General features: G+C 43.3%; 1 protein-coding gene across 1 annotated transcript in view; it reads right to left on the bottom strand.

Annotated features, from left to right (window-relative positions):
• The window catches only part of coq10b (coenzyme Q10B), a 30,279-nt gene extending 5,304 nt beyond the window's left edge, over positions 1-24,975 (bottom strand). Inside the window, exons 1-4 of the mRNA XM_078228644.1 lie at positions 24,779-24,975; positions 13,135-13,281; positions 12,856-13,048; positions 9,164-9,265 (exon numbers count right to left, since the gene is read on the bottom strand). Of these exons, the coding sequence (XP_078084770.1) occupies positions 9,164-9,265; positions 12,856-13,048; positions 13,135-13,281; positions 24,779-24,876 (540 nt within the window). The 5' untranslated portion in view covers positions 24,877-24,975. The remainder of the gene's footprint in view (positions 1-9,163; positions 9,266-12,855; positions 13,049-13,134; positions 13,282-24,778) is intronic.
• Between the last annotated feature and the right edge of the window lie 2,243 nt (positions 24,976-27,218).

Raw genomic sequence — 27,218 nt, 5'->3', positions numbered from 1 at the left:
CAGAAAAGGTGGTAATATGCAGAATTAGAAGGGAGTAGTGTTCCATTGTGTAAGATTGAAGTCCGGTGGATAGTGGTGGCAGGAGTAATAGAGAAATGATCTTTTCAGGGGTACAGTTTATCCTGGATAACAGGTGGGACTGATGCCCACTGAGGTTGAAAAGCCAGTGGAAAATCAAACAACTGTGTTGCAGGAAGCATATCCTGGGATGTTTCCTGATTGTGTGGTAACAAGTTCACAAAGCCACAGGTTGAGACAGGAGGAGGAAAAAAAAAATCGAGTAAAAGAGGCTGAGGTTGAGTTAGCAGAAATAATCTTCAACCAGATGGTTGATAAAGAACATGAATAAGTGGAGGATGAAGCAGATATCATCAGTTCAGGAAAGTTGCCAGAACCACAACAGAAAGATGGAGATGAAGCAATTGTATCAGAAAGCATACATGGAAGACAACCTGAATGTATTACTGTAGAAATAATGTCTTGATGAAGTGGAGACCTTTACATATTCAGGTGGATGAAATTTGGGCAGAAGTTCATCAAATTGTATGACTGGCGAGTTATAGAAAGGTGGTGCTACAGGTAGCACACGAGGTTCCAGGAGGTGGTGATTTAGGAGTAAGGAAATCTCAAAGCAAAAATACAAAAACACTTCTATCGACCAGGACTGTACAAGGATCATAGATCCATCTTCACTGTATGATTCTTTGGCCCGAGACTGCACCAACACGCGAGAAACACCTGATCTCCCACCTAATCCCATTTACCAACACTTGGCACATAGCCTTAAATGTAATGTACCAAATGCTTATCCAGGTACTTTTCAATGGATGAGGAAATTCACCTCTACCACCCTCCCAGGCAGAGCATTCCACGCTGTCACCACTTTCTGGGTAATAAAGCTTTTCCTCATATCTCTCCCCTAAACCTCAAACTTGTGTCCCCTTGTGACTGACCCTTTAACTAAACAGAACAGCTGCTCCCTATCCACTTTGTCCATGCCCCCTCAATCTAGTTCACCTCGATCAGGTTGCCCCTCAGTCTTCTCTGCACCAACAACAACCCACCCAAGCCTATCCAACCACTCTTCATAACTTAAAATGTTCCATCCCTGGTAGCATCCTGGCGACTCTGCACCCCCTCCAATGTAAACACATCCTTCCCATAATTTGGCGACCAGAACTGCACAGAGTACTCAAGCTTGTCGACCCAAAGTTCTATACAACTCCAAGATTACTTCCCTGCTTTTGTAATCTATGTCTCAATTGATAAAGGCAATTGTCCCATATGCCTTTCACCTACTAACATGCTCTTCCATCTTCAGAGATCTATGGACAAACACCCAGCACACATCCCTGTGTATGCCACTGGACATTGGCTTCCAGTCACTAAAGCAGCCTTCTGACATCACCCTTTGTCTCCTCCAACTGAGCAAATTGAGTCAAATTACCCTGTATCCCATGTGCATTCTTCTTTGCAAGTCTCCCAAGTAGGACCATGTCAAAAGCTTTGCTGAAATCAGATAAACTACATCAACTGCACTACCCTCATCTATACCTCTGGTCACTTTCTCAAAATTCAGTTACATTTGTTAGGCATGACCTCCCTCTGGTGAAACCATGCTGATTATCTTTAATCAAGCCTTGCCTCTCCAAGTGGCGATAGATGCTCTGTTCAGAATTTTCTCTGATAGTTTCTGTACCACTGATGCAAGACTTATTGGTCTATAGTATCCTGGCTTATCTCTACAGCCCTTCTTAAATCATGGAACCACATTGGATGTTCTCCAGTCCTCTGGCACCTCGATCGTGACCAAAGAGAAATTAACATTTTGGGTCAGAGCCCGTGCAATCTCCTCCTTTGCCTCCCACAGGAGCCTGGGACACAATTTGTCCATGTTTAAGCCTGCCAACACCTCCAATACTTGGTTCTTCCGTGTGCCAATTTGCTCAAGAACCTCAGTCTCTCTCCCCGAATTCCACACCTTCATCCTCTCTTGGGTGAAAACAGATATGAAGTATTCATTCAAGACTACTAATGTCCTCTGGCTCCTCCCACAGATTGTCCCCATGGTCCCTGATGGATCATACTCTTTCCTGATTATCCTCTTCCCATTAATATACTTAGAGAATATCTAGGGATTTTCCCTACTTTTACAAGACAGAGCTTTCTCATTCCCTTTTTGCTTTCTTAAGCTCCACCCTGCACTTTCTGTACTTGACGAATGCTTCCGCTGATCCTCTTACACCTTCTAAAAACCTTTCTTTTCCTTATCATATCCTGAATATTTCTGGCCATCCATGGTTTTCTGGGTTTATTATTGCTTCCTATCACCCGAGAGGGAACAAGCTAGGCTTGTACCCTCACCATTTCCTTTTCGAGCGTGTTATTCAACAACGTGCTAGTCAGTACAAGACTGCCCTAACAATTGTGCGCTGGGTCACCTGATCCATTCTCTTAAAGATGCATATGCCCAACTACATACATAACACCCCCTCCCCTCTTATTTTAACACCCCCCCCATAGAACATATTAATTTTAACAAAATTATATGGTTATTAACCTCAACATGTATATCTGTGTATATAACATGAAACGTGAAAAAGTTTAATGTCTCATTTTATAGTTCACAGTAATGTCTACATTGACCAGTCTTTCTGGGGGGGGCAAATGGTTTCTGGACAGATGTTTCACTGACTCAGCAGCCTTCTTGGGCATCCTTATCTGAATGACGGGGAGCTCTCATCACACATCTATAGCTTCCTCTTGATATTGATTACGGTCTTCTATAGACGCTGCCAATGTCTCCTCTCTGGGGACAAATATCCCTGTCTCAGAGACACTAGGTTTCATTGGTTCCTCGAGCTGTGTCTGCAACAATTCAAGGTCTGGAAAGGCTTCCCTCCTTTAGTGAAGTGACCAGCGTGCCTCCTCCAGACCAGCTCATCCTGGATCTCTACAGTGTGGGCCACTGTCGCTGGACCCATTTCTCACTTAATGTGTAGTTTCTTGCCAACACGGTTTCTCTCTTCCAGAAACTCCTGGACTTGGAATTCCCCTCCCTGTGGGCCATCTGACCTTCCTGATTCTTTGCCACCACTTCTCATACGATACATACTTAGAAATAGATTTACGAGCCTTCCAAGGGATCCCGCCTCTTGGGGAACCTTGAGCACCTGCTTCACAGTCTGGACAAACCTTTCTGCCTAGCCATTTGACACAGGGTGGTATGGAGCAGACCTCACCTGGCGGACTCCTTGGTGGTCGAGGTACTACCCGAACTCCTTCGTTACAAACTGTAGCCTATTTTTGCTCACCACTTGTTCAGGATTTCCAAATCTCACAAACAATGAGTCAAGGCAATCTATTATGACCTCTGCATGCAGATAGACTTCATGATTGCTACTTCTGGCCACTTTTGACCACCACCAAAAGCATTTATCCTTCCAGACAAGCGAAGTCTGTGTGAGCCTTTGCCAAGGAGCTTCAGCCATTCCCACAGGTGCAGGGATGCCAACAGAGCCACCTTCTGCACTAGAGCGCAGGATTCATAAGAACTGGCAGTCAACATTTGGCCATCAAAAGCACCTCCTGGAAATCTCCTTCATTCGCACCACCTTCCCTCAATGTGGGAGGAATGATCACTCTCGCCCTCACAATAGACACCCATCCAATACGGACAATTCCCATCTCCTGGACAGGTAGGGACATAAATCAGGCTGATTTCTATAGCTAATCTTCCTTTGCAGGACTAGATCCATAACTTGACTAAGACTGGGTCACTCCGTGTAGTGTTCCGCAATTGGGCTGCAGGCATTGGTGCTTGAACATCTTGATAAAATATATAATTTTTAAATTCTAATCAGGAGCATCTGTTCCTCCAGAAAGAAGCAGCCTTCAAAGAGCATCTACATTGCCTTGCTTCTCTGACTGTCAATATTGTACATCATAGGAGTATGCTGATAGAAATAGTGCCCATCTTTGTAGGCAAGCTACCGCCATGGATGGTATTCCGGTATAGGACCCAAAAATGGTCGTGAGGGGCCTGTGATCAGTCAGCAGCATGAAATACTGGCCATAAAAGAAATGAGAATTTCTTTATCCCAAACACTACTCAATCCTTCCTTTATGGCCTGGGTATAGTTTTCCTCCATTTTCAAAGACCTTGATGCAAAGGCAATGGGTATGTCTGCTCCATTAGACGATATATGTGACAATTCAGCACCAATCCCATAAGGTGAGGCACCGCAGGCCAATTGCAGTGGGAAATTCAGGTCAAAATGGGTTAGCACTTACAAACGTGAGACTTGTTTTACCCCCGGTAAGGCTCCTCATACCCCGGGTCCATCTCCATGGTCAGCCTTTACCAAGCAGTCGTTAAGGTTTTAGCACAGTGGCCAGATATGGCACAAACGTTCCATAGTAATTTACCAACCCCAGGAACAATGAAAATTGCAATATGTTCTCTGGTCTAGGAATCTTCATAACGACATCCATTTTTTTGGGTGACTTGTGTAGATCTTCACTGACGATGACATGGCCTAGGTATTTGATTGAATCATAGAATCCTACAGTTCAGAAGGAGACCATTCAGCCCGTCGAGTCTGCACCAACCACAATCCAACCCAAGCCTTATCCCCATGCATTTACCCTAGCTAGTCCCCCTGACACTAAAGGGCAATTTAGCATGACCAGTCCACCTAACCCACACATCTTTGGACAGTGGGAGGAAACCAGAGCACCCGGAGGAAACCCATGTAGACATGGAGAGAACGTGCAAACTCCACACAGTGACCCAAGCTGGGAATCAAACCCAGGTCCCTGGCGCTGTGGGACAGCAGTGCTAACCACTGTGCCACCCCAAAATCTGTAAAAAATTTGCATTTTTCTTTTACTTGCAGGCTATGCTCCAGCAGGCTCCTGTGGTTCTTCAAATGCTCCTCTTCATTAGAGCCCGTCGCCAAAGTATCACCCGGGTAACACTGGACCCTCAGTAACCTATTTAGAATTTGATCCATTACCCTCTGGAAAATGACTGGCACCAACATGATACTGAAAGAAAGATGCTTGTAACGGAAAATTCCCCAATGAGTTACAACCACCAGAGATGGCTGGGACTCTTCCGCAACACCCATTTTCAAGTTTGCTGATGACACCACTGTAGTGGGTCGGATCTCAAACAATGGTGAGACAGTACAGGAACGAGTTAGAGAATCTGGTGAACTGGTGCAGCAACAATAATCTCTCCCTCAATGTCAACAAAATGAAGGAGATTGTCATCAACTTCAGGAAGTGTACAGGAGAACATGCCCCTGTCTACATCAACGGGGGCAAAGTAGAAAGGTTGACAGCTTCATGTTTTTAGGTGTCCAGATCACTAACAACCTGTCCTGGTCCCCCATACCCACACTACAGTTAAGCCCACCAACACCTCTACATTCTCAGAAGACTAAGGAAATTTGGCATGTCAGCTATGACTCTCACCAACTTTTACAGATGACCATAGAAAGCATTCTTTCTGGTTGTATCAAAGCTTGGTGTGGGGCTCCTGCTCCATCCAAGACCGCAAGAAACTACAAAAGGTCGTGAATGTAGCCCAATCCATTATGCAAACCAACCTCCCATCCACTGACGCTGTCTACACTTCCCGCTGCCTCGGCAAAGCAGTCAGCATAATTAAGGACTCCACGCAACCCAGACATTCTCTCTTCCACCTTCTTCCGTCGGGAAAAAGATACGAAAGTCTGAGGTCACATACCAACCAACTCAAGAACAGCTTCTTCCCTGCTGCCAGACTTTTGAATGGACCTACCTTGCAATAAAAGTGATTTTTCTCTATACCCTAGCTATGACTAACACTACATTCTGCACGGTCTTGTTTCCTTCTCTATAAACAGTATGCTTCGTCTGTATAGCGTGCCAGAAACAATACATTTCACTGTATGGACGGCATGGTAGCACAGTGGTTAGCACTGCTACTCCACAGCTCCAGGGACCTGGGTTCAATTCCCGGCTTGGGTCACTGTGTGGAGTTTGCACATTCTCCTCGTGTCTGCGTGGGTTTCCTCCGGGTGCTCCGGTTTCCTCCCGGTGCTCCGGTTTCCTCCCACAGTCCAAAGATGTGCGGGTTAGGTTGATTGGCCATGCTAAAATTGCCCCTTAGTGTCCTGAGATGCGTAGGTTAGAGGGATTTGTGGGTAAATATGTAGGGATATGGGGGGTAGGGCCTGGGTGGGATTGTGGTCAGTGCAGACTCGATGGGCCGAATGGCCTCTTTCTGCACTGTAGGGTTTCTATGATTCTATGTATGCCAATACATGTGACAATAATGAATCAAATTTGGAAATAGGCCTATGACATGTCCATCATCTTCCCGCCTGCTAATCCGCTTCCTCAATAAGAGGAAGTGGATATTAATCTGCACAGAGTACCAGATTGACAGTGACCCTCCCCCCCCCCCCCCCCCCCCACCTCACATTCTTCTCCTCCTCTCCCCTTCCTCCCCCACCTGTCCACTACTATCTCCTATCCATCCCCCTCCCCAACCTCTCCGCCTTCCATCCCCACACATACAAAATCCATAGGCAAGGATTGTGATGTCGTGAAGTATTTCTTTTCCGAGTCAGTGTCCTTGGAACAGACTGTCAAGGTATGCATCGAGTATGGAGTTATGTCAGTCTTTACAGGATCACATCTGCCTTAAGGGGTCTAGCTGTGTTCCTAGGAAAAGATACGATTCCAGTAGTGTGTCTGAGTGTGTGGGGAAGTGATAGTTTTGTTTTTAAATAGAACATAGAACATAGAAAGCCACAGCACAAACAGGCCCTTCGGCCCACAAGTTGTGCCGATCACATCCCCACCTCTAGGCCTATCTATAGCCCTCAATCCCATTAAATCCCATGTACTCATCCAGAAGTCTCTTAAAAGACCCCAACGAGTTTGCCTCCACCACCACCGACGTCAGCCGATTCCACTCACCCACCACCCTCTGAGTGAAAAACTTACCCCTGACATCTCCTCTGTACCTACCCCCCAGCACCTTAAACCTGTGTCCTCTCGTAGCAACCATTTCAGCCCTTGGAAATAGCCTCTGAGAGTCTACCCTATCCAGACCTCTCAACATCTTGTAAACCTCTATCAGGTCACCTCTCATCCTTCGTCTCTCCAGGGAGAAGAGACCAAGCTCCCTCAACCTATCCTCATAAGGCATGCCCCCCAATCCAGGCAACATCCTTGTAAATCTCCTCTGCACCCTTTCAATGGCTTCAACATCTTTCCTGTAATGAGGTGACCAGAACTGCGCGCAGTACTCCAAGTGGGGTCTAACCAGGGTCCTATAAAGCTGCAGCATTATCTCCCGACTCCTAAACTCAATCCCTCGATTAATGAAGGCCAGTACGCCGTACGCCTTCTTGACCGCATCCTCCACCTGCGAGGCCGATTTAAGAGTCCTATGGACCCGGACCCCAAGGTCCTTCTGATCCTCTACACTGCTAAGAATGGTACCCTTCATATTATACTGCTGCTTCATCCCATTGGATCTGCCAAAATGGATCACCACACACTTATCCGGGTTGAAGTCCATCTGCCACTTCTCCGCCCAGTCTTGCATTCTATCTATGTCTCACTGCAACTTCTGACATCCCTCCAAACTATCCACAACACCACCTACCTTGGTGTCGTCAGCAAACTTACCAACCCATCCCTCCACTTCCTCATCCAGGTCATTTATGAAAATGACAAACAGCAAGGGTCCCAGAACAGATCCCTGGGGCACTCCACTGGTCACTGACCTCCATGCAGAGAAAGACCCCTCCACAGCCACTCTCTGCCTTCTGCAGGCAAGCCAGTTCTGGATCCACAAGGCAACAGCCCCTTGGATCCCATGCCCTCTCACTTTCTCAAGAAGTCTTGCATGGGGGACCTTATCGAACGCCTTGCTGAAGTCCATATAGACCACATCCACCGCTCTTCCTTCGTCAATGTGTTTGGTCACATTTTCAAAGAACTCAACCAGGCTCGTAAGGCACGACCTGCCCTTGACAAAGCCGTGCTGACTACTTTTGATCATACTAAACTTCTCTAGATGATCATAAATCCTGTCTCTCAGGATCCTCTCCATCATCTTACCAACCACTGAGGTTAGACTCACCGGTCGGTAATTTCCCAGGCTGTCCCTGTTCCCTTTCTTGAATATAGGGACCACATCTGCAATCCTCCAATCCTCCGGAACCTCTCCCGTCTCCATCGACGATGCAAAGATCATTGCCAAAGGCTCCGCAATCTCCTCCCTCGCCTCCCACAGTAACCTGGGGTACATCCCATCCGGTCCCGGCGACTTACCAACCTTGATGCCATTCAATAGTTCCAACACATCCTCTTTCTTTATGTCCACATGCTCGATCCTTTCTGTCCACCGCAAACCAGCAGTACAACCACCCAGATCCCTTTCCACCGTGAATACCGAGGTAAAGTATTCATTAAACAGCTCCGCCATTTCTAACGGTTCCGCACAAACTTTTCCCCCTTCACCTTTTAAGGGTCCTATGCCTTCACATCTCATCCTTTTACTCTTGACATATTTGTAGAAAGCCTTGGGATTCTCCTTAATCTTACCCGCCAAGGCCTTCTCATGACCCCTTCTCGCTCTCCTAATTTCCTTCTTAAGCTCCTTCCTACATCCCGTATACTCCTCTAAATCCTTAACACCTCCTAGCTCTCTGAACCTTCTGTACGCCTCTCTTTTCTTATTCACCAGGTTCATCACAACCTTTTAAAGTTGATTTCTGTGAAGAGTCACAAGCTGGAATGTGATTGGTGGTTTTAAAAGTCAGGAATTCCCAATGTTTTTCCTCTCTCAAAACGTTTAGAGTTCTGCCTCTAAAATGAGAACATAGTTAGGAGTTATGTTAATAGCTTGGTAGATCTGGTGATCTACTCATTTTTCCTCAAGTTCAACATCCTTTTGATTTGCCCAATGTAAAAAGTACAAAATGAAGAAAAATATTTCCCTTATTATAACTGCACAGCACACATTAGAAAGCATTGTATGGGTTGAATTAAATCAGTTACATCTGAACTTCAAGAACAGACAGCTTTTTCAGTCAGGAAAGGTTAGTGTCAATCTAAAATTAAAACAGTTTGAAGCAAATTTCATATAGCATACCGAAAAATCTACAGTGCAGGTCCTAGGATATCCAGGAACTCCAGGGCTAAACCGCCAATTTGTCTCCAAATGATTAAATAGTCTCCCATCAGTACAAGAAGCCTGCAATGAATGGTGATAATGTTAGCTGCGTGAAAAAACGTGCCATAATTCAGTAGATTTTTCAAAACAATTCCTTCAAAAAAAGGTTGAACACTGCACCAGTTAAAAAATTGCTCTCAAGGTGTAGACAATGCTGGTAAGGCTGCATTTAATAGCCTTTGTTGCTACAAGCAGCTGCTTATTAGTACACATTAAGAAGGGTTGACTACAGGTGATGGTGGGTGTGCAGGGGAATAAATCAACCAAGGATTGCAGATTAGAGTCAGATATAAACCAAGTAAATATGGCAGGCTACAAAATAACCAGAATGCAGTTTCACAATTTGTCAGCGTCGGATACAAATTTGAGACTGCTGGTTCAGTACTGTAACCACTACACTACTGTACCCTGCATTTGTAGTCATTTTCCCTTCTCTTCCCACTCATTTTGGTCATGTTGGTAGGTGATACCAGTGGCCTTCCTCACTCAGAGATCCGAAGCATATTGGTTTTTCAGCTAGTTACATTATGTGGGATACAGAATATCCTGTAAAGCACCATCATTGATTATTGTCTAATGATTAAACTTCATCGACATAAGAGGTGAGGTTGGGGTAGAAGGGCTACAGGGAGATGTGGTGAGAAAGGAAAGTTCACAGTGCTTTAAAATGCCACACACCAGTATGGTGTTTATAGCTGTGATTTTCCCATAAAGTAAGTTTGAACTGTGCCACCAAGGTGAAACAGATTTAATTAAGGTTTTTCCTCATATGCAAACAAGGAAAATCACAGCAGACAAAGCACTACGTATATCTTTAGTGCTCCTTTTGAGGTTTGCAGAAATATGGGAACAGCTTCCAAGCCAACATTGATATCAGTGGTAGACATGAGAAAGGAAGGAAGGGAATAACAAAATAAAAGTCAAAATTTAATTTCTTCTTTCTGATATTTGTCACAAAATGCAACAATCAAACTAGAGCATACAATTAAATTCACAAATTTGAGACAGACAGAAGGAAAAGAACCCAGTACAAAAAAGAACTCGCCAGTGACTCAGTTGATAAAGTACTGAGTAGCTAAACCATATAAACAAGTTGGTTTCAGGTTAGATTTCTGATTCAGCTGATTTTAGCTAGGATCAGGAGTAAGACATTTAGTAGTACATCAGACCTGGGTGTTCTTGGGTCAAACAAAGAAGAGAAAATCATGTAGGATTCCTATTCCTGATGACTACCCAACAATTTATGCCCTGAAATACATTTGGTGTGAACAGCTTCCTGTTTAATTTGTACTGATGTAACGTACTGTGTTCTTGAATAGCCAGCACTTATTGGAGGGTAGCTAATGCAATCCCACTATTTAAAAAAGGAGGTAGAGAGAAAATAGGAAACTATAGGCCACCAAGTCCGACATCAGATGGATATAGCACTTGGGGTGAAAAGCATCAAAGGTTGGCAGGGGGGGGGGCGGTTTGGAACTTTGAAGTGCAGAAAGAACAGAATCGTACAGTGCAGAAGAGCCATCGAGTCTGCACTGACATGCAAGAAACACATGACCTCCCACCTTATCCCATTCACCAACACTTTGTCCATAGCCTTGAATGTTATGACATACCAAGTGCTGGTCCAAGTACTTAAAAAACGTGAGGCAACCTCGCTCTACCATCCTCCCAGCCAGTGCATTCCAGACCACCAATTGGGTAAAAAGCCTATTCCTCACATCCCCCCTAAACCTCCTGTCCCTCACCTTGAATCTATGTCCCCTCGTGACTGAGTCTTCAATTAAGGGAAACAGCTGCTTCTTATCCACTCTGTCCATGCCCCCTCAATCTACTCCACCTCAATCAGGTTGCCCCTCAGTCTTCTCTGCTTCAACAAAACAACCCAAGCCTGTCCAACCTCTCTTCATAAATGTGCGTTCCCAGGCACCATCCTGGTGAATCTCCTCTGCACCCTTCCAGTGCAATCATATCCTTCCTATAATGTGACCAGTACTGCACACAATACACCATCTGTGGCCTCAAACTTCTATACAACTCCCAACATGACATCCCTGCTTCTGTAATCGATGTCTCGATTGATTAAGGCAAGTATCCCATATGCCTTTTTCACCATGCTACTAACATGTCCATCCGACTTCAGAGATCTATGGACAAACACATCCAAGGTCCCTTGATTCTACAGAACTTCTTAATGTCATGCCGTTCATTGAATACTTAATTGTCAAATTACTCCTTCCCAGGCTTTTCAGGGTAAAATTCCATCTTACACTTAGTTGCCCATCCTGTCTATTTCTTCTTGTAGCTCAAGACACTCAACCTCACTGTTAACCACCCAGCCAATCTTTGTGTTCGCTCTCTTGGGTGAAGACTGATGAAGTATTTGTTCAACACTATATCAATGTTCTCTGGCTCCATCCAGAGATTGTCCCCTTGGTCCCTAATCGGCTCTACTCTCTCTCTGATAATCCTCTTCCAATTGATAAACTTATAGAATATGCTGGGATTTTCCCTTTTACCAGCCAGAGCGTTCTCATATCCACTCTTCCTCCGTATCCTGAACATCTCTGGTTCTCTGGGCTTGTTACTTCTTCCTATCACCCTAGAGGGAAGATGTTGGGCAGATATCCTCCCCATATCCTTTTTGAAAAATTCCCACTCCTCTCCTGTAGATTTCCCCACAAGTAGCTGTTCTTAGTCTACCTTGGCTAGAGATCCTGCCTTATTTAACTGAACGCCACTCTCCAATCCAAAATTTTTTTGCAACTTGTCTATTTCTTTGTCCATAACAAACTTAAATTGTACTACATTGTGATCTGGGTGGGAATGAAGTGTGTGGGCAGGCACGGGGTGGGGGAGTGGTGTTGGACAGTTACAATTTTGCAACTGTGGCAATGCATTTCAACCTATAACTCCATCCAAAGCTTCAGCATTATATCATCTCATTTAATAAAGCAGAATTGGGTGAATTTACCTAAACTATGAGCAAGAAATGAACATTAGATCATTGCTCACCTTGGAATTTTCTTGATTGAAAACATTGGTATAATACATTTTAAGTAATAAATAATATGGCAATTAGAAACTTCCTTGATGGTTCAGGGGTGTTAGCTCATGGGTAGCTAAATGATGTAAACCAGGAATGTTCTGGATTTGATCACCTGTCTACACTGATTCAGCAGGGACAGTGACAAAAGCACAACCATTGACCTTAACTCCTCAGTGTCAGTAAGGGATGTGGCAGTATAGGGGAAAGGGGAATAAATTGATCATAGTTTCTATCCCATTCCATATGCAGCCATCCCTCATGAAATGGGTAGTTGAAAAGAGTTGCCATTGGTTGTAACTTGGGATTACTGCACTGTCAAGGATCAAGGCAATAAAGTCCATTTGGGCCAGGTTTACTAGTGCCTATAATCATAGAATAGTTACAACACCAAGAGGCCGTTTGGTCTGTCATTCCTGTGCCAGTCTGTTTCAATGAGGAATCAACAACTTTGGCAGCAAAAGGAGAAATTCGGAAAGAAAAAACCATTTAAATAAAATATCCTAATCATAAATCTCAATTTAAAAATATATTTAAAAAAGAGAATATTCCAAAATTGGTACATTACCTTAACTAAATGTGGTCGCACCAGGGTCACAACCGAAGTGTACCGTTCGACTACGGGGGGAAATCCTATTTCTAGTTGAGCTTTAGCATACCCTGAGCGTTTAGATATGACGTCTGATTTCTTGCACCATGGTACAAAATGCTTGTAGTCAGCAACTCCAGACACTACATTGTACATTTCAAGCATAGAAAACCTAAAACAAAATATAAAATTCAAATTTACCATAACGGCTGATATACAAGTGGCAAAATAAATTCAGACAACACCAAAACTACGAACCCCATTACTCGTCTCTCAGAATACTCTTTCTTCTTGTTTATTAGTGGCCCAGCAAGGTTGAAAAAACTTCTTTGTTGTGTAAGGCAATGTTTTTGTGTCTTGAGTACTGGAGTTCTGTTCATTAGAATGCCACAAGATGACAGATACCTGTTATTGGGAATATTATGGTTAAATATTACAATAAGGATGCATTCTATTGAACAAAATAAAGTTGAGTTTGGCATACAGTTTGTTATACAAATATAACGAACAAAAAATGATAATCTGACTTGGTTCAAGTTTCTCCCCCCCATTGTTAACCATTTCCTTCTGGGTCCATTGAAACTTAGTTTAAAATTGAACAAATTCTCAAAATAAATTTCTCACCTTTATCATTTCCCCCTTATGAACAGAAACACAACTTGATTATTTTCGGTCATTTCATAATGAGACTTCTTAGCTGGGCAAATTGTGGACTCCAGTTAACCTCCATTTGAATGCTACATGTATCTGACACCATTCAGCTGACAGTGCCATGCTGACAGTACCGAGACATGATTAGGGTGCCAAATGTCTTCACTATAAAACTTGGATAACTAAATATAACTAAATGGATCTCTTCACTAATGGTTGATGCAACATGCGCAAAATCTATTGAAGGGTAGAGAGGAAAGTAATAACGTACCAAGGGGAAAATATGTCAAACATTGTGCTAAATAGTGGGACTAAGCCATACACACCAGGAAAGTCGAAAGTTCAAGTTTTAGTCTGCTGGCCTATCATTGGAAGACAATATTGGGGTGCTGTTGCTGATCTCAAGTTCTTTGGGCTATGCAGAAGGAAAACAAAGATCAACCAGCATTTTCATTCCTGAATGATCCCTGCAAAAAACACTATCCATTTCCAGTATAACTTGGCAAACTATTTTGCAATGTCCAGGTTAATACATTGATATGGTACAAGTACTCTGAACTCTACAAGGCATCATTCATTGCCTAGGGGAAGAAAGAAGAATAGTTTCAAATGCAATTATTCCTTTAAATTTCCAGGCAGATCCTACAATTTAAAGGATATGGATAAGCTGATCTGTCAGGACTCAACCCCCTACTCCATTCCTGCCCCAGGGGCAGGTTTCTCTGCAAAGTTGGGGTTACCAAGCATAGTTTCCCAAAAATAAACTACTTGGGTGAAAAAAAAAACTAGTGAAACACCCTTCCAAATTGATCAGATTACAGAATCTGAATTATTACAGCATAGAAGGAAGCTATTCAGCCCATCATGTTTGCACTGGCTCTCCAAATGAGAATTCCATTCCCCCATCTTCTACACATTCTTCTTGTTCAGATAATTCAATTTACTCTCAAATGCCTAGGCTTAACCTGCCTCCACTGCACTATCATGGCAGTGCATTCGAGATCTTAACCGCTTGCTATGAGGAAAAAGTTTCTTAAGTCTCCATTGCTCCTTTCACCAATTATCGAATAAAATATATTTGGCTAAAACACCAATCTTATGTTAGAAACACTAATTGCAGGAAAATTTCAACAAAATCATACATAAGTGTTAAACTGAAGCAACTTCACATTTATGCAGAAGCAAAATATTACAGATGCTGGGAAACTGAAAGAAAATAGAAAATGCTGGAAATATTCAGAAGGTCAGTCATTCAAGGACTGTGGAAAGAGAAGTTAAATGTTTCAGGTCAATGGTCTTTCATTAGAGCTGGAAAAGTCAAGAGAGATGACAGGTTTTATGCAAGTACAGAATAAAGAAGTGGTGGGGGTGGCGAGAAAAACAGAGGGAAGGTACGTGCTACAGTGGAAGAGAAATTAAATTATAAAAGGAATGATGGTCCAAAAGCAAAAGGGGATGGCAATGGGACAAGAAGCAAAAAAAGTCAAGAGGTGTAAATAGAATTGGCACAATCATCACAAACATCTGTGGTCCAAAAAAAAAGGGTCAGAGGTTACAAGCTGAAATTCAAATTCCTACAGTGCAGAAGGAGCCCATTTAGCCCACTGAACCTGCACCAACAACAATCCCACCCAGGCCCGATCCCCAGAACCCCACATATTTACCCTGCTAACCCCCGACACTAAGGGGCAATTCATCATGGCCACTCTTGTGTAGAAGGAAACCAGAACACCTAGAGGAAACCCACAGACGCGCGGAGAACAGGCAAACTCCATACAATCACCTGAGGCCAGAAATGAACATGATTCCCAGGCGCTGTGAGGCAGCAGTGCTAACTACCATGTCCCACTGTTAAAACTTAATGCTACTCCAGAAAACTGTAAAATGTCTAATCAAAAGATCGTATGCTGCTCCTCGAGTTTCCACCGAAATGCTGTTGGGGGCTAAGAACAGAGGTGACAGAGTTGGATTAGGCATAAAACTAACAAGTGACTGGAAGCTCAGGGCCACATTTGCAGACTGAACGGAGCTGTTCAACAAAGCAGCGACCAATTCTGTACCAAATACAATGTGCTGACTTAAAATCATGCAAATTGTTTTTCATCTGGAAGGAGTATTGGGGTGAGAGGAGGTTAAAGGGCAGATGTTACATTTCTGGCTCTTTAATCTCCTCCCGTCCCAAATTCCAAGGCCCAATGACATCCAATCCCTCTACATCTCCATCTTTCTCACCAGCACAGCCAGGTGAGCAGGTTCTCAGCTTCTCACTTGAACAAATGCCCAACCAGTCCCCATTCACATTCTCACACTAAACAATTCTCCTTTAACTTTACTCACTTCTTCCAAATGCAATGGGAACTCATGTGGGTCCGAGCTATTCCTGACTTTTCTGGCATCTGTGGAATATTCTTGACTCCGGTCTCCTGCACACCTTTTTCAATTACACTGGAATCAGTACCATTTCTTGCTTTTGCCCCAACTTTGCTTCCAATTTCAACTCTTTCCTCATCCTCATATGGTCCTACTCTTTCCTTTCTTGGCTTCTCTGGTGATAGACTGTCAAATGAATATCCACTAAAAGCCCACCGATTCTGTGACTACATTGCTGTACACAATGCTTTCTGTAAGGACTCCCTTTCTCCCAGTTTCTCTGTCCCATCTGTTCTGTAGATACAGCCTTCCATATCAGTTTCTCTCAGATGGCTTTCCTTTTTCCATCAGTCAAGATTCCCCCCACCCTAAATAAAAACAGAAAATTATGGAAATATTCAGGCCTGGCAGCACCTTCAATTTACTGAAAAGAGACAAGTTGCTGAAGCTTTTCATCTTGCGCTCACCAGAAAAAATACAAGAATGTCAAATTACAAAGGATCACAAAAAATATACCAAAGGAAAAAAAGGGATGTTAATTAGTTGGGAAGTCAGCTCTGATTGATCAAGATGTTGCCATGGCAAAAGCAATGCTCCCCATACTTCAAGTAATTCAAATAAGTACAAGGCTTGAGCATATTCCTTCTGTTTACAAAGCAGAGATTCCTGCAGATAAATATAGCAAATGTTACGAGCTCAAATGATTGTCTTAAACTGCTCTAGGTGCCATTAGCACACAGGGTTGTTCAGCAAAGGCACAGCCTCAGAATAAAGGCACGACCCTTTGGAACTGAGAGGAGGAGGAATTTCTTCAGCTAGAGGGTGATGAATCTATGGAATTCAATGCACAGAAGGCTGGGGAGTGTATTTAAGACAGATAGATAGGTTCTTGATTGGTAAGGGGATCAAAGGTTACGGGGAAACTGCGGGAGAATTGGGTTGAGAAACTTAGCCATGATTGAATGGCAGAGCAGACTCGATGAGCCAAATGGCCTAATTCTGCTCCCATATCTTATGGTCTGACCAATTAAAGAATCACGGATATTCTGCAAGGAAAAATGTGCAAGGTTATGGGGAGGTGACGGGAGGACGGCACTAAAATTGCTTATTCAGCAAGCTGGTGCAGACATGATGGGGATGAGCTGAATAATCTCATTCTGCTGTGTCAAAATTCTTCATTTCTATTTTGGTTTTGCAAGCATGAGCTGGCTGAGTACGATCTGCACTCTGTTCCTCAGTCAGAGGAGCATGTAAATGAACATGCACAATCCTAAATGGGCTAATAATTATGCTGACAACCAATTTAAGATGTTCACTGAGACATGTTAGAAGCCAAAACATTTACAGGAAAGGACCAGTTCTCCACAAACAAGAGAATCATTTTTTGAGTTATTCGGAAGCATGATGTGCAAGTTAGATTGATTGGCCTGCTAAATTGAGCTTGAGTGTCAGGGGGATTAGCAGGGTAAATATATGCGGTCACAGGAATAGGGCCTGGGTGGGATTGTTGTCAGTGCAGACTCAATGGGCCAAATGGCCTCCAGCACTATAGAGATTCTATGATTCCATGAGGAGCCAATAGTTCCAGCTGCTTTCTCTATAGCAATAACTCGGCCTATCAGAGTCAACTTGCCAAACAATCTTTTCTCCAGTGTATAATTTTTTGAGATCCACAAAATTCCATATTCTTGTCCTTGATCCTAGAGTGCGAGATGAAAAAAAGTCAGCAACATGTCTCTTTTCAGCAATTTAAGCCCTTTTACTATCAAACTTTACATGCCAGAAACAGTTAATATTTCAGGTGAGAGATTTTTCACCCTTCACGGGGTGAAAAATTCTCACACCTTGATCATGTCCATTCCTCCTCCTAAACTGTTCACGCTTTACCCACCCTCCTAAAATAATGGTAAGGTACCCCTTGTTCACACCTTCTGCACTACCAATCTCCACATTCAAATCCAACTGAATACATACTTTGGTTCAGTCTTCACAAAAGGAGGACACAAACAAGATACAACAAATGTTGGAAAACACAGGTTTTAGTGAAAGGAAGGAAACAGAAGAGATCAGTATTAGTAGAAAAATAGTGTTGGGAACCTGATGGGACTGAAGGCTGATAAATCCCCAGGGCCTGATGTACATCTCAGAGTACTTAAGGAAGTGGCCTGAGAAAGTGGATGCATTTGTGGTCATCTTCCAAGATTCTATAGACTCCAGAACAGTTCCTAGATTGGAGAGTAGAGAGAAAATAGGAAATTATAGATGACTAAGTGACATTAGATAGATATAGTACCTGGGTGAAAGGCATCAAAGGCTTTGTTCTTTTTGCGGGGGGGGGGCAGAATCAGGCTGTCAAGTTGGATGATCAGCCATAAATCAATGACCGAGGCCCAAATGGCTGAATGGCTTCCTCCTGCAAATTTCTATGTTTCTATTGTCACACAGAATTGGCACACTATTGAGATACTGGAGTTCATGATGTGTCACAAGTTATGAAAGGATATCATGCTTGACAATTCAACTGGAATTCTTTGAGGAAGTAAGTAGTAAGTTGAAGGGTAGCCTATGGATGCAGTTTATTTGGACTTTCAAATGGCTTTCAACAAAGTCACACCCAAGAGATAAGCATGTAAAACTAAAGCACATGGGATTGGGGGGTAGTACATTGAGATGGATAGAAAACTGGTTGGCGGACAGGAAACAGTCGGAACAAACTGTTTTTTTTTAAAAACGTGAGGCAGTGACTAGTGGGATACCGCAGGGATCAATGCTGATATATTAATGATTTATATGGAGGGAACTAAATGTAATATCTCCAAATTTGCAGATGACACAAATCTGGGTGGGAGAGTGAGCTGAGAGGAGGATGCACAGATGCTTCAGTGTGATTTGGACAAGTTGAGCGAGTGGGCAAATGAATGGCAGACGCACTATCATTTGGATAAATGTGAGGTTCAGTAACAGGAAGACAGATTACTATCCAAATGGCCATAAATTGAGAGAAGGGAATGTGCACCGAAACCTGGATGTCCTTGTAAACCAGGTCACTGAAACTAAGCATGCAAGTGGAGCAGGTAGTAAAAAAGACAAATGGTATGTTGGCCTTCGTAGCGAAAGGATTTGTGTGCAGGAGTAGGATGCCTTGATACAATTATATAGGGTTTTGGTGATGCCACACCTGAAAGTGTGTAGTTTTGGTCTCCTTATCTGAGGAAGGATGTTTTTGCTCTGGAGGGAATGCAGAGAAGTTTTACCAGACTGATTCCTGGGATGACGGAACTGACAGATGAGGAGAGATCAAGTCTGTTCGGATTGTATTCACTGGAGTTCAAAAGAATGAGGGACAATCTCATAGAAATCTATTAAGTTCTAACATGACTAGCAACACCAGGTTAAAGTCCAACAGGTTTATTTGGTAGCAAAAGCCACTAGCTTTTGGAGCGCTCGCTGCTCCTTCGTCAGGTGAGTGGGATTTCAGTTCACAAACAGGGCATATAAAGACAAACTCAATTTACAAAATAATGGTTGGAATGCGAGTCTTTACAGGTAATCAAGTCTTAAAGATACAGACAATGTGAATGGAGAGAGGGTTAAGCACAGGTTAAAGGGATGTGGATAGTCTCCAGATAGGACAGTTAGTGAGATTTTGCAAGCCCAGGCAAGTCGTGGGGGTTGCAGATAGTGTGACATGAACCCAACATCCCGGTTTAGGCCGTCCTCGTGTGCGCGGAACTTGGCTATCAGTTTCTGCTCAGCGACTCTGCGCTGTCGTGTGTCGCGAAGGCCGCCTTGGAGAACGCTTACCCGAAGATCAGAGGCCGAATGCCCGTGACCGCTGAAGTGTTCCCCAACAGAAAGAGAACACTCTTGCTGGTGATTGTCAAGTGGTGTTCACTCATTCGTTGTCGTTGCATCTGCATGGTCTCCCCAATGTACCATGCCTCGGGCCATCCTTTCCTGCAGCGTATCAAGTAGACAACGTTGGCAGAGTTGCAAGTGTATGCACCGTGTACCTGGTGGATGGTGTTCTCATCTGTGTCGATGATCTGGCACGTCTTGCAGAGGTTGCTGTGGCAGGATTGTGTGGTGTTGTGGTCACTGTTCTCCTGAAGGCTGGGTAGTTTGCTGCAGACAATGGTCTGTTTGAGGTTGTGCGGTTGTTTGAAGGCAAGAAGTGGGGGTGTGGGGATAGCCTTGGCGAGATGTTAGTCTTCATCAAATGACATGTTAAAGGCTCCAGAGAAGATGCCATAGCTTCTCCGCTCCGGGGAAGTACTGGACGACGAAGGGTACTTTGTCTGCCATGCCATCTCACGTGAAAACAACATCCATCAGGTACACACTGCATACACTTGCAACTCAGCCAACGTTCTGTTCATCAAGTCTGTGCCTGATACGCTGCAGGAAAGGATGTCCTGAGGCATCGTACATTGGGGAGACAGTGCAGATGCTACGACAACGGATGACTGAACACCACTCGACAATCACCAGGCAAGAATGTTCTCTTCCTGTTGGGGAACACTTCAGCAGTCACGGGCATTCAGCCTCTGATCTTCAGGTAAGCGTTCCCCAAAGCAGCCTTCACAACACAACAGCGCAGTGTCGCTGAGCAGAAACTGATAGCCAAGTTCCGCACACATGAGGACGGCCTCAACCAGGATCTTGGATTCATGTCACACTATCTGTAACCCCCATGACTTGCTTCGGCTTGCAAAATCTCATTACCTGTCCTGGCTGGAGACAATACACATCCCTTTAACCGGTGCTTAACCCTCTCTCCACTCACATTGTCTGTACCTTTAAGACTTGATTACCTGTAAAGACTCGCATTCCAACCATTATTTTGTAAATTGAGTTTGTGTCTTTAGATGCCCTGTTTGTGAACTGAAATCCCACTCACCTGACGAAGGAGCAGCGAGCGCTCCGAAAGCTAGTGGCTTTTGCTACCAAATAAACCTGTTGGACTTTAAGTTGGTGTTGAGATTTCTTACTGTGTTTACCCCAATCCAACGCCAGCATCTCCACACCATGGCTAACATGACTAGACAGGGTAGATACAAGAAGGTTGATCCTGATGGCGGGGTTGTGCAAAACCAGGGATCACAGTCTGAGGATACAAGGTAGACGGTTTAGGACAGATGAGGAGAAATTTCTTTGCCCAGAGAGGGGTTGACCTTCAGCCTGTGGAATTCACTACCAGAGAAAGTAGTTGAGGCCAAAACATTGTAGGTTTTCAAGAAGCAGTTAGACACAGCACAAGGCAAAGAGGTTCAAAGGCTATTGGGAGGTGGGTGGGCAGGATCAGGCTATTGAGTTGGATCATCAGCCATGATCATAATGAATGGTAGTGGGGGAGCAAGTCTGAAGGGCTGACTGGCCTTCTCTTACTCCTAACTTCTGTGTTTCTAAAAGGATCATTTTCACCACCTCCAAACATATATTTCCTTCTCCTCCTCTCCCAAAATTCTGAAGGCATCATTCCCTCTACAACACCCTGGTGCACTCTTCATTACATGTCCCTTCCCACAGCACTGTCCCATAGACGAGATGCAATACCTACCTTTCTACCCCCACCCTTCCAAAAATGCCAGGCACCAAGCATTCCTTTCAGGTTAAGCAGCAAATTTCTTGTACTTTCAAATGTGGCATTCTGTATTCGCTGCTTATGATGCAGACTTGCCGATAGTAGGGAAACCGAACACACACATTGGGTGACAGTCCTGCAGATCACCTTCCAATCTGAAAGTTTGATCCCAAACTTACAGTCACTGCCATTTCAATATTCTAGCCCAGTCCCACTTTGACCTCAGTCTCCCACACTTTTCCAAAAAAGGTCACTATGAACTCAAGAAGCAGTACTTTGTCTTTTAATTACAGCGTTCCAATCTCAGAGTTCCACAATTTCAGATTATAACCTCTCCCCATTTTCTCCCAGAAAATAGCTGTTACTGACAATTTTGCCAATTTGGGATCTATTATTTGAATCTTTAATTGCAACAGCTTTTTTATCATTTACTCTCTCCTGCCTTTCATCTGATCAGAGACCTCCAGGTTTGTTCTTTCCTCCCACACCTCCTTTCCCTGCGTCTGTTCTTGCAGCAGTAGCTCTTTTTAATTTTGAAAAAAATCAACCCCCTTGAAAGAACCCTGTTTCTCTCCACAGGTGCTGCCCAACTTAGAATAGAATCCCTGCAGTGCAGAAGGGGGCCATTCAGCCCATCAAGTCTGTGCCAACTCTATCTTATCCAGGCCCTCTCCTCAACCCGAGCACTGTGACCCCATACATTTACCATTGCTAATCCATCAAAGGGCCAATTTATCATGGCCAATCCACCTGACCTGCACATCTTTGTCCTGTTGAGTACTTCAGCATTATACCTTTATTTAAATTTTATATTTGTTTGCCAAATAAAACATGCATCAAGGTTAAAACAATGTGTTGCTATTGAGTCACCAACTGGTCACCTTACACAACATTCCCACCACAGAAAATCAAATACATTTCTCTCTTTGCTTTCTGTGACGTCAATTTTACTTCGTAATACAAGAATGGAATCCAGGACAAACAAAAAGTTAATTCTTTAATAGGACAGAAGGATGTTATTATTGGTAAAGCAATGGAAATTAGAATGCTGTACACAAAGTTAGTCTGAAGTTCTAAAAGGAGTCATGATGGTGTTTTTAAAAAAGGTGTGGAGACAATTGAAGACATGTACAACAGAATGTAATTTTCCTTCTCTAGTTAAGTGTGATCACAGCTCGTCAGCAGTAACATAGTAACATCTCAATGTGGATAACATTTAAAAACTAGGAATGCATTGGGGAAAATATTCACTGCTACAGGATCACAGAACAACCATATCATAGGGGATTTTCACAGTAATTTCATTACAGTGTGAATGTAAGCCTACTTGCGACTAATAAATAAACTTTAACTTTTTTTAAAAAAACAAACACATCAGATTCTACATGTACTCTGATGACACACAACTTTGCTTCACCATCGCTTTTCTTAACCTGTTGTCAATTGTCTGACATCCAGTTCTAGGTTTTCCAATCCTGAAACAGCTGGAAACCAAAGCCACTGCCTTCAGACTCTGCTATAAGCTTTGTTCCCTAGCGAATGATTCATCCCTCTTCCTAGTCACTTCTCAGGTGAGGAATCTGTCGTGTGTGATGTTGAGGTACCAACCATCAGCCCATCTGATGTCAAACCCACATTCGTGCTTTTCTTTTTACCTCCAGAACCAATTATCCTGATGCTTTTCTGGCCAGCATTCCATCTTTCACCCATGAACTTAGGCACACCAAAATCTGTACTGTCTGTAGCCTTACTCACACCAAAGCCTACTTATCCCTCACTCCTACACCTCCTAAACTACATGGACTCCCAGTTAACCAAAACATTTACTTTCTCATGTTCAAATCTATCCATAGACTTTGACCATCCTTATCCCCAAAACCACCCCCAGGCCAATAACATTGAGCCTTAAACTTGCCTCCCTCTCCTTCTTTAAAACATTCCTGAAAACTAACCTCATTGATCAAATTTTTGATCACTTGTCCTGATTATGTCCCACTTGGTGCCAATTTTTGTTTGATTATGCTCCTGTAAAGCACATTATATTCTATAAATATAAACGGTTGCTCTTGAAGCTCATGAATAATGTTTGCTTATACATTTATGGATGATAAGGGTAAGCAGAATTTCATTTAATACCAGTTACAGTAATTTTCAATTATATTCCCACCATTTTTTAAGGTTGCTGTGTCAAAAGCATTATATTTCCCCAAGTTTCATCAGTCAAAGATATTCACATAAACAGACTCCAAGTTTGCAATGTAAAGTGCTGGCCAAATAAAGTTAAATCCAATGAAGATAGATTTTAGAAATACAATTTCAAGCTAGCACTCCGATACATGAAATGCTTTGCTGAAGATTGCGAAGTTGAGTTCAAATGCAGTAAATTTCTCACTGGAGCCATATGGCCACAGGAATAGAAACTTAAAAGGAAGTCACTGCTTGTTATTTAGCAATAAATGCAGCCAGCTCACGAAGACAGCAATCTGGTTGCCAACCTGTTTCCTAGTATCAGAATAGGGTGCATAATAGGTGTAACGCAAAGGTGATTTAATTATAATTCGACATACTGATAACATAATGGATATCAAAAGGCAAGCTTTCATGCTGGAAGATGGACATGAAACTTAATCCAGAGTTTATTTTCCTTGCTATTGTTTGCTCTTCAAGGTGATGAATGTTAGTATTGCAATATGGAACATTACTCATTTGAGGCACCGAGCACTCCAGGTGAGGTAAGCACAGCCAAGATGTTGGGACAAAGTCAGATGAAGCGTTGATATATTTTAACCAATCAAGTCTTAAAAATATCCAACACCACAAAGTCAGCCACTGTTGCGATAAGTTTGATTGCTGTTTTCACCTCATTATTTTAGTCGCCTAAGTACACATAACCGCAGAGATGCCGTTGTACTATTGCAATGACCACCTGCAATTTTAAACAGATCTGACAGGATCCTGATATAAATGGCCTGATGTGCCAAGGGTATATCACAACGATGAGAATCTGACCACTTGGTACAGTTTAAAAGTCGCGCTCTGAACACCTCCCCCCTCCCTCAAATGTTAAAATTGCGGCCCACATCCCAACCTGGACAGACTCAGAGCTGCCTCACTACCCTGTTGCGCTGAACCACGTCCGCTCGCAACAAAACGAGACACCGGGCCTTTCGCACTGAAAACCGAAAGCGATCCCCAACCCAAACTTTCCAAGGTCGGCAGTTTGGAGGCGGAGGGTGGGGCGCCTCGGTGGCACGTGAACCAGGCCGGAAGGCAGATTAAAGCTGTCTGAAAAGCTACCTCACGGCGTATTTGGCCTGTCTCTCCCGGGCAAGGTAGACGGGAAATTCGAAGACATCGCGAAGAACCTTCCGGAAAGGCCTGCCGCTTCTCGCCATTTCACCCTTTGTGAAGACCGGCCAACCGCCCGCCTGCTGACGTCAGGAGTCCCGCCCCGCCTGACGCGTGGCTCCCTAGCCCCCGCCCCTCGCGTCCGCATCCTGCCTCCTGATTGGCTGCGCCGCCACCCCGGAGTGGGCGGGGGCGGGTTGCCAGGCGACCCAGAACGTCAGTCCAGTGATGTCACAATATTTCCACTGGCAGGTTATGTAAAGGTTTGTCACGGGATTCGGCGGCGCTGCCAGCGGGCGGATTTACCTCGAGACAAACATGCCTTAGACATATATGGTAACTGCTTTTAAAAATACCCTGCAAATGTGACCGACATTAAGGGTCAGATATAGCCGGAATTAAACTATTACCTTACCCATCACAAGTCTGGTGGTTACACTACCTTTTGCAATTTCGAAAAGAAAAAATAAACTTTTCAAAAATCAAATTAATTAAATAATCAGAAATCAGCTAACAGGCAAAAGGCAGAATTCTTCTCGAAAGAAATACAGATGGTAAAACTCGCAAGTTGGGAAAAGATATGCTGTTTTTGGAAATGCTTTCTATTTCGCTGAAACTTCAATTCTATGAAAGGACACAGCATTATATGTACCCTAAATCCGCGATAGCAAAACAATTGTATAGAGAGTATAACACGATCCAAATGTTGGGATTGGAGTTAGGCTCAAAGTTCGCCCCCCCCCAAAGTCCTGCTTCAACCTCAATCGGTTTAGATTACTCCCTACCATTTATTCTTATCACTGTCATAATTAGAGTTTTATTGTATGCTTTCACGCCATGTGACTGTTTAAAAATAACATTCTGTGCACGTTGAAACCACATGACCATGTGCCATGGTCTTCTCCTCATGAAAGTTTAAAATATTGCTTTGGAGACAGAGGATGGGGGCCTTTCAATACCGGCCTGTAACTACAATTTCCTTATATTCAGCTTGGACGAAGAGTCATCTTGACTCGAAACGTTGGCACTACTCTCCATAAATGCTGTCAGACCTGCTGAGGTTTTCCAGCATTTCTGTTCTTGCTCCTTATATTTCTTCCCGTTTTAGACCTCAAATGCATATTCCCTGCGCTCAAAAGGGCAAAGCTATTGGGTTGTTCATACTTCCTTATAAGCCTTGGCTATCAGAAAAAAGGGCTTACGTTGGTATAGCGATTTACACATAATCTATGAAATATGTAGTCACTGGTGTGCTGGAGGACACGTCGCAGCCAATTTGCACAAGACAAATTCCCACAAACAGCAACCTGAGAATGATTGGTTAATTATTTTTATGTTAGCTGATGGATCAAGATTGGCGAAAACTCTCCTGCTCGTCTTCAAAATAACGCCATGGGATTCTTCACAGCTACTCGAGCATAATGTCTCATCTGATCAGGAGACTTGCATGCAACCCTGATTTGGTACAGACTCGTACTTGACTTTGGAATTCCCCAGTTTTGTTGGTGTCCTTTACAGATTAGTCAAATCAGTAGTTTGTCAGAGATGTCCATGACATATAATAATTTATATTAAATAATGGCCTGAAAAACAAATGTGATGCATTCTCAAGCCAATTACAATCACGCCAGATTTCACAATCCTTATATTGACTTTTTTGGGACATAAGTCAGGTTTAATGTTATTTTTTTTTAAATCAAGTTGAAGTTACAAATTTCTATCCTTTCCGGTTTATAAATTCAAAAGGATTGGCAAAGTTGAGATTTCAAACAAGTAACTTTTACCTTTAAATGGCACCCTCCACTTCAACAATTCATAAAGTTTACTTGTCTTTACTGTAGAAAGCTGCAACACAAATGGACTTTGGGGTACTTGTGCATGAAACACAGAAAGCTAGCACACAGGTGCAGCAGATAATCAGGAAGGAATGTTAGCCCTTATTTGATTTGATATATTAATGTCAGATGAATTGGTATACAGTGAAAAATATTGTTCTGTACAGACAAAACATATCATTCATAGGGTACATAGGTAAGAAGGAAAGGATAGGGTGCAGATATAGTGATCCAATTGCAGATTGGGTGAAGAGAAAGATTAGCTTAATATATGATAGGACTATTCAAAAGTCTGGCAACAAGGAAGAAGCTGTTCTTGAGTCAGTTGGTATGTGTTTTCAGACTTTCTATATTTTTCTTGACGAAAACGTCGTCCAGGGCGGCACGGTAGCACAGTGGTTAGCACTGCTGCTTCACAGCTCCAGGGTCCTGGGTTCGATTCCCGGCTCGGGTCACTGTCTGTGTGGAGTTTGCACATTCTCCTCGTGTCTGCGTGGGTTTCCTCCGGGTGCTCCGGTTTCCTCCCACAGTCCAAAGATGTGCAGGTTAGGTTG

Source organism: Mustelus asterias, chromosome 14, assembly GCF_964213995.1.
Source record: "Mustelus asterias chromosome 14, sMusAst1.hap1.1, whole genome shotgun sequence".
In the NCBI taxonomy this organism is placed as follows: Eukaryota; Metazoa; Chordata; class Chondrichthyes; order Carcharhiniformes; family Triakidae; genus Mustelus; species Mustelus asterias.
The sequence above is the reverse complement of the archived record's forward strand: the minus strand, read 5'-3'. Positions and strand labels throughout refer to the sequence as shown.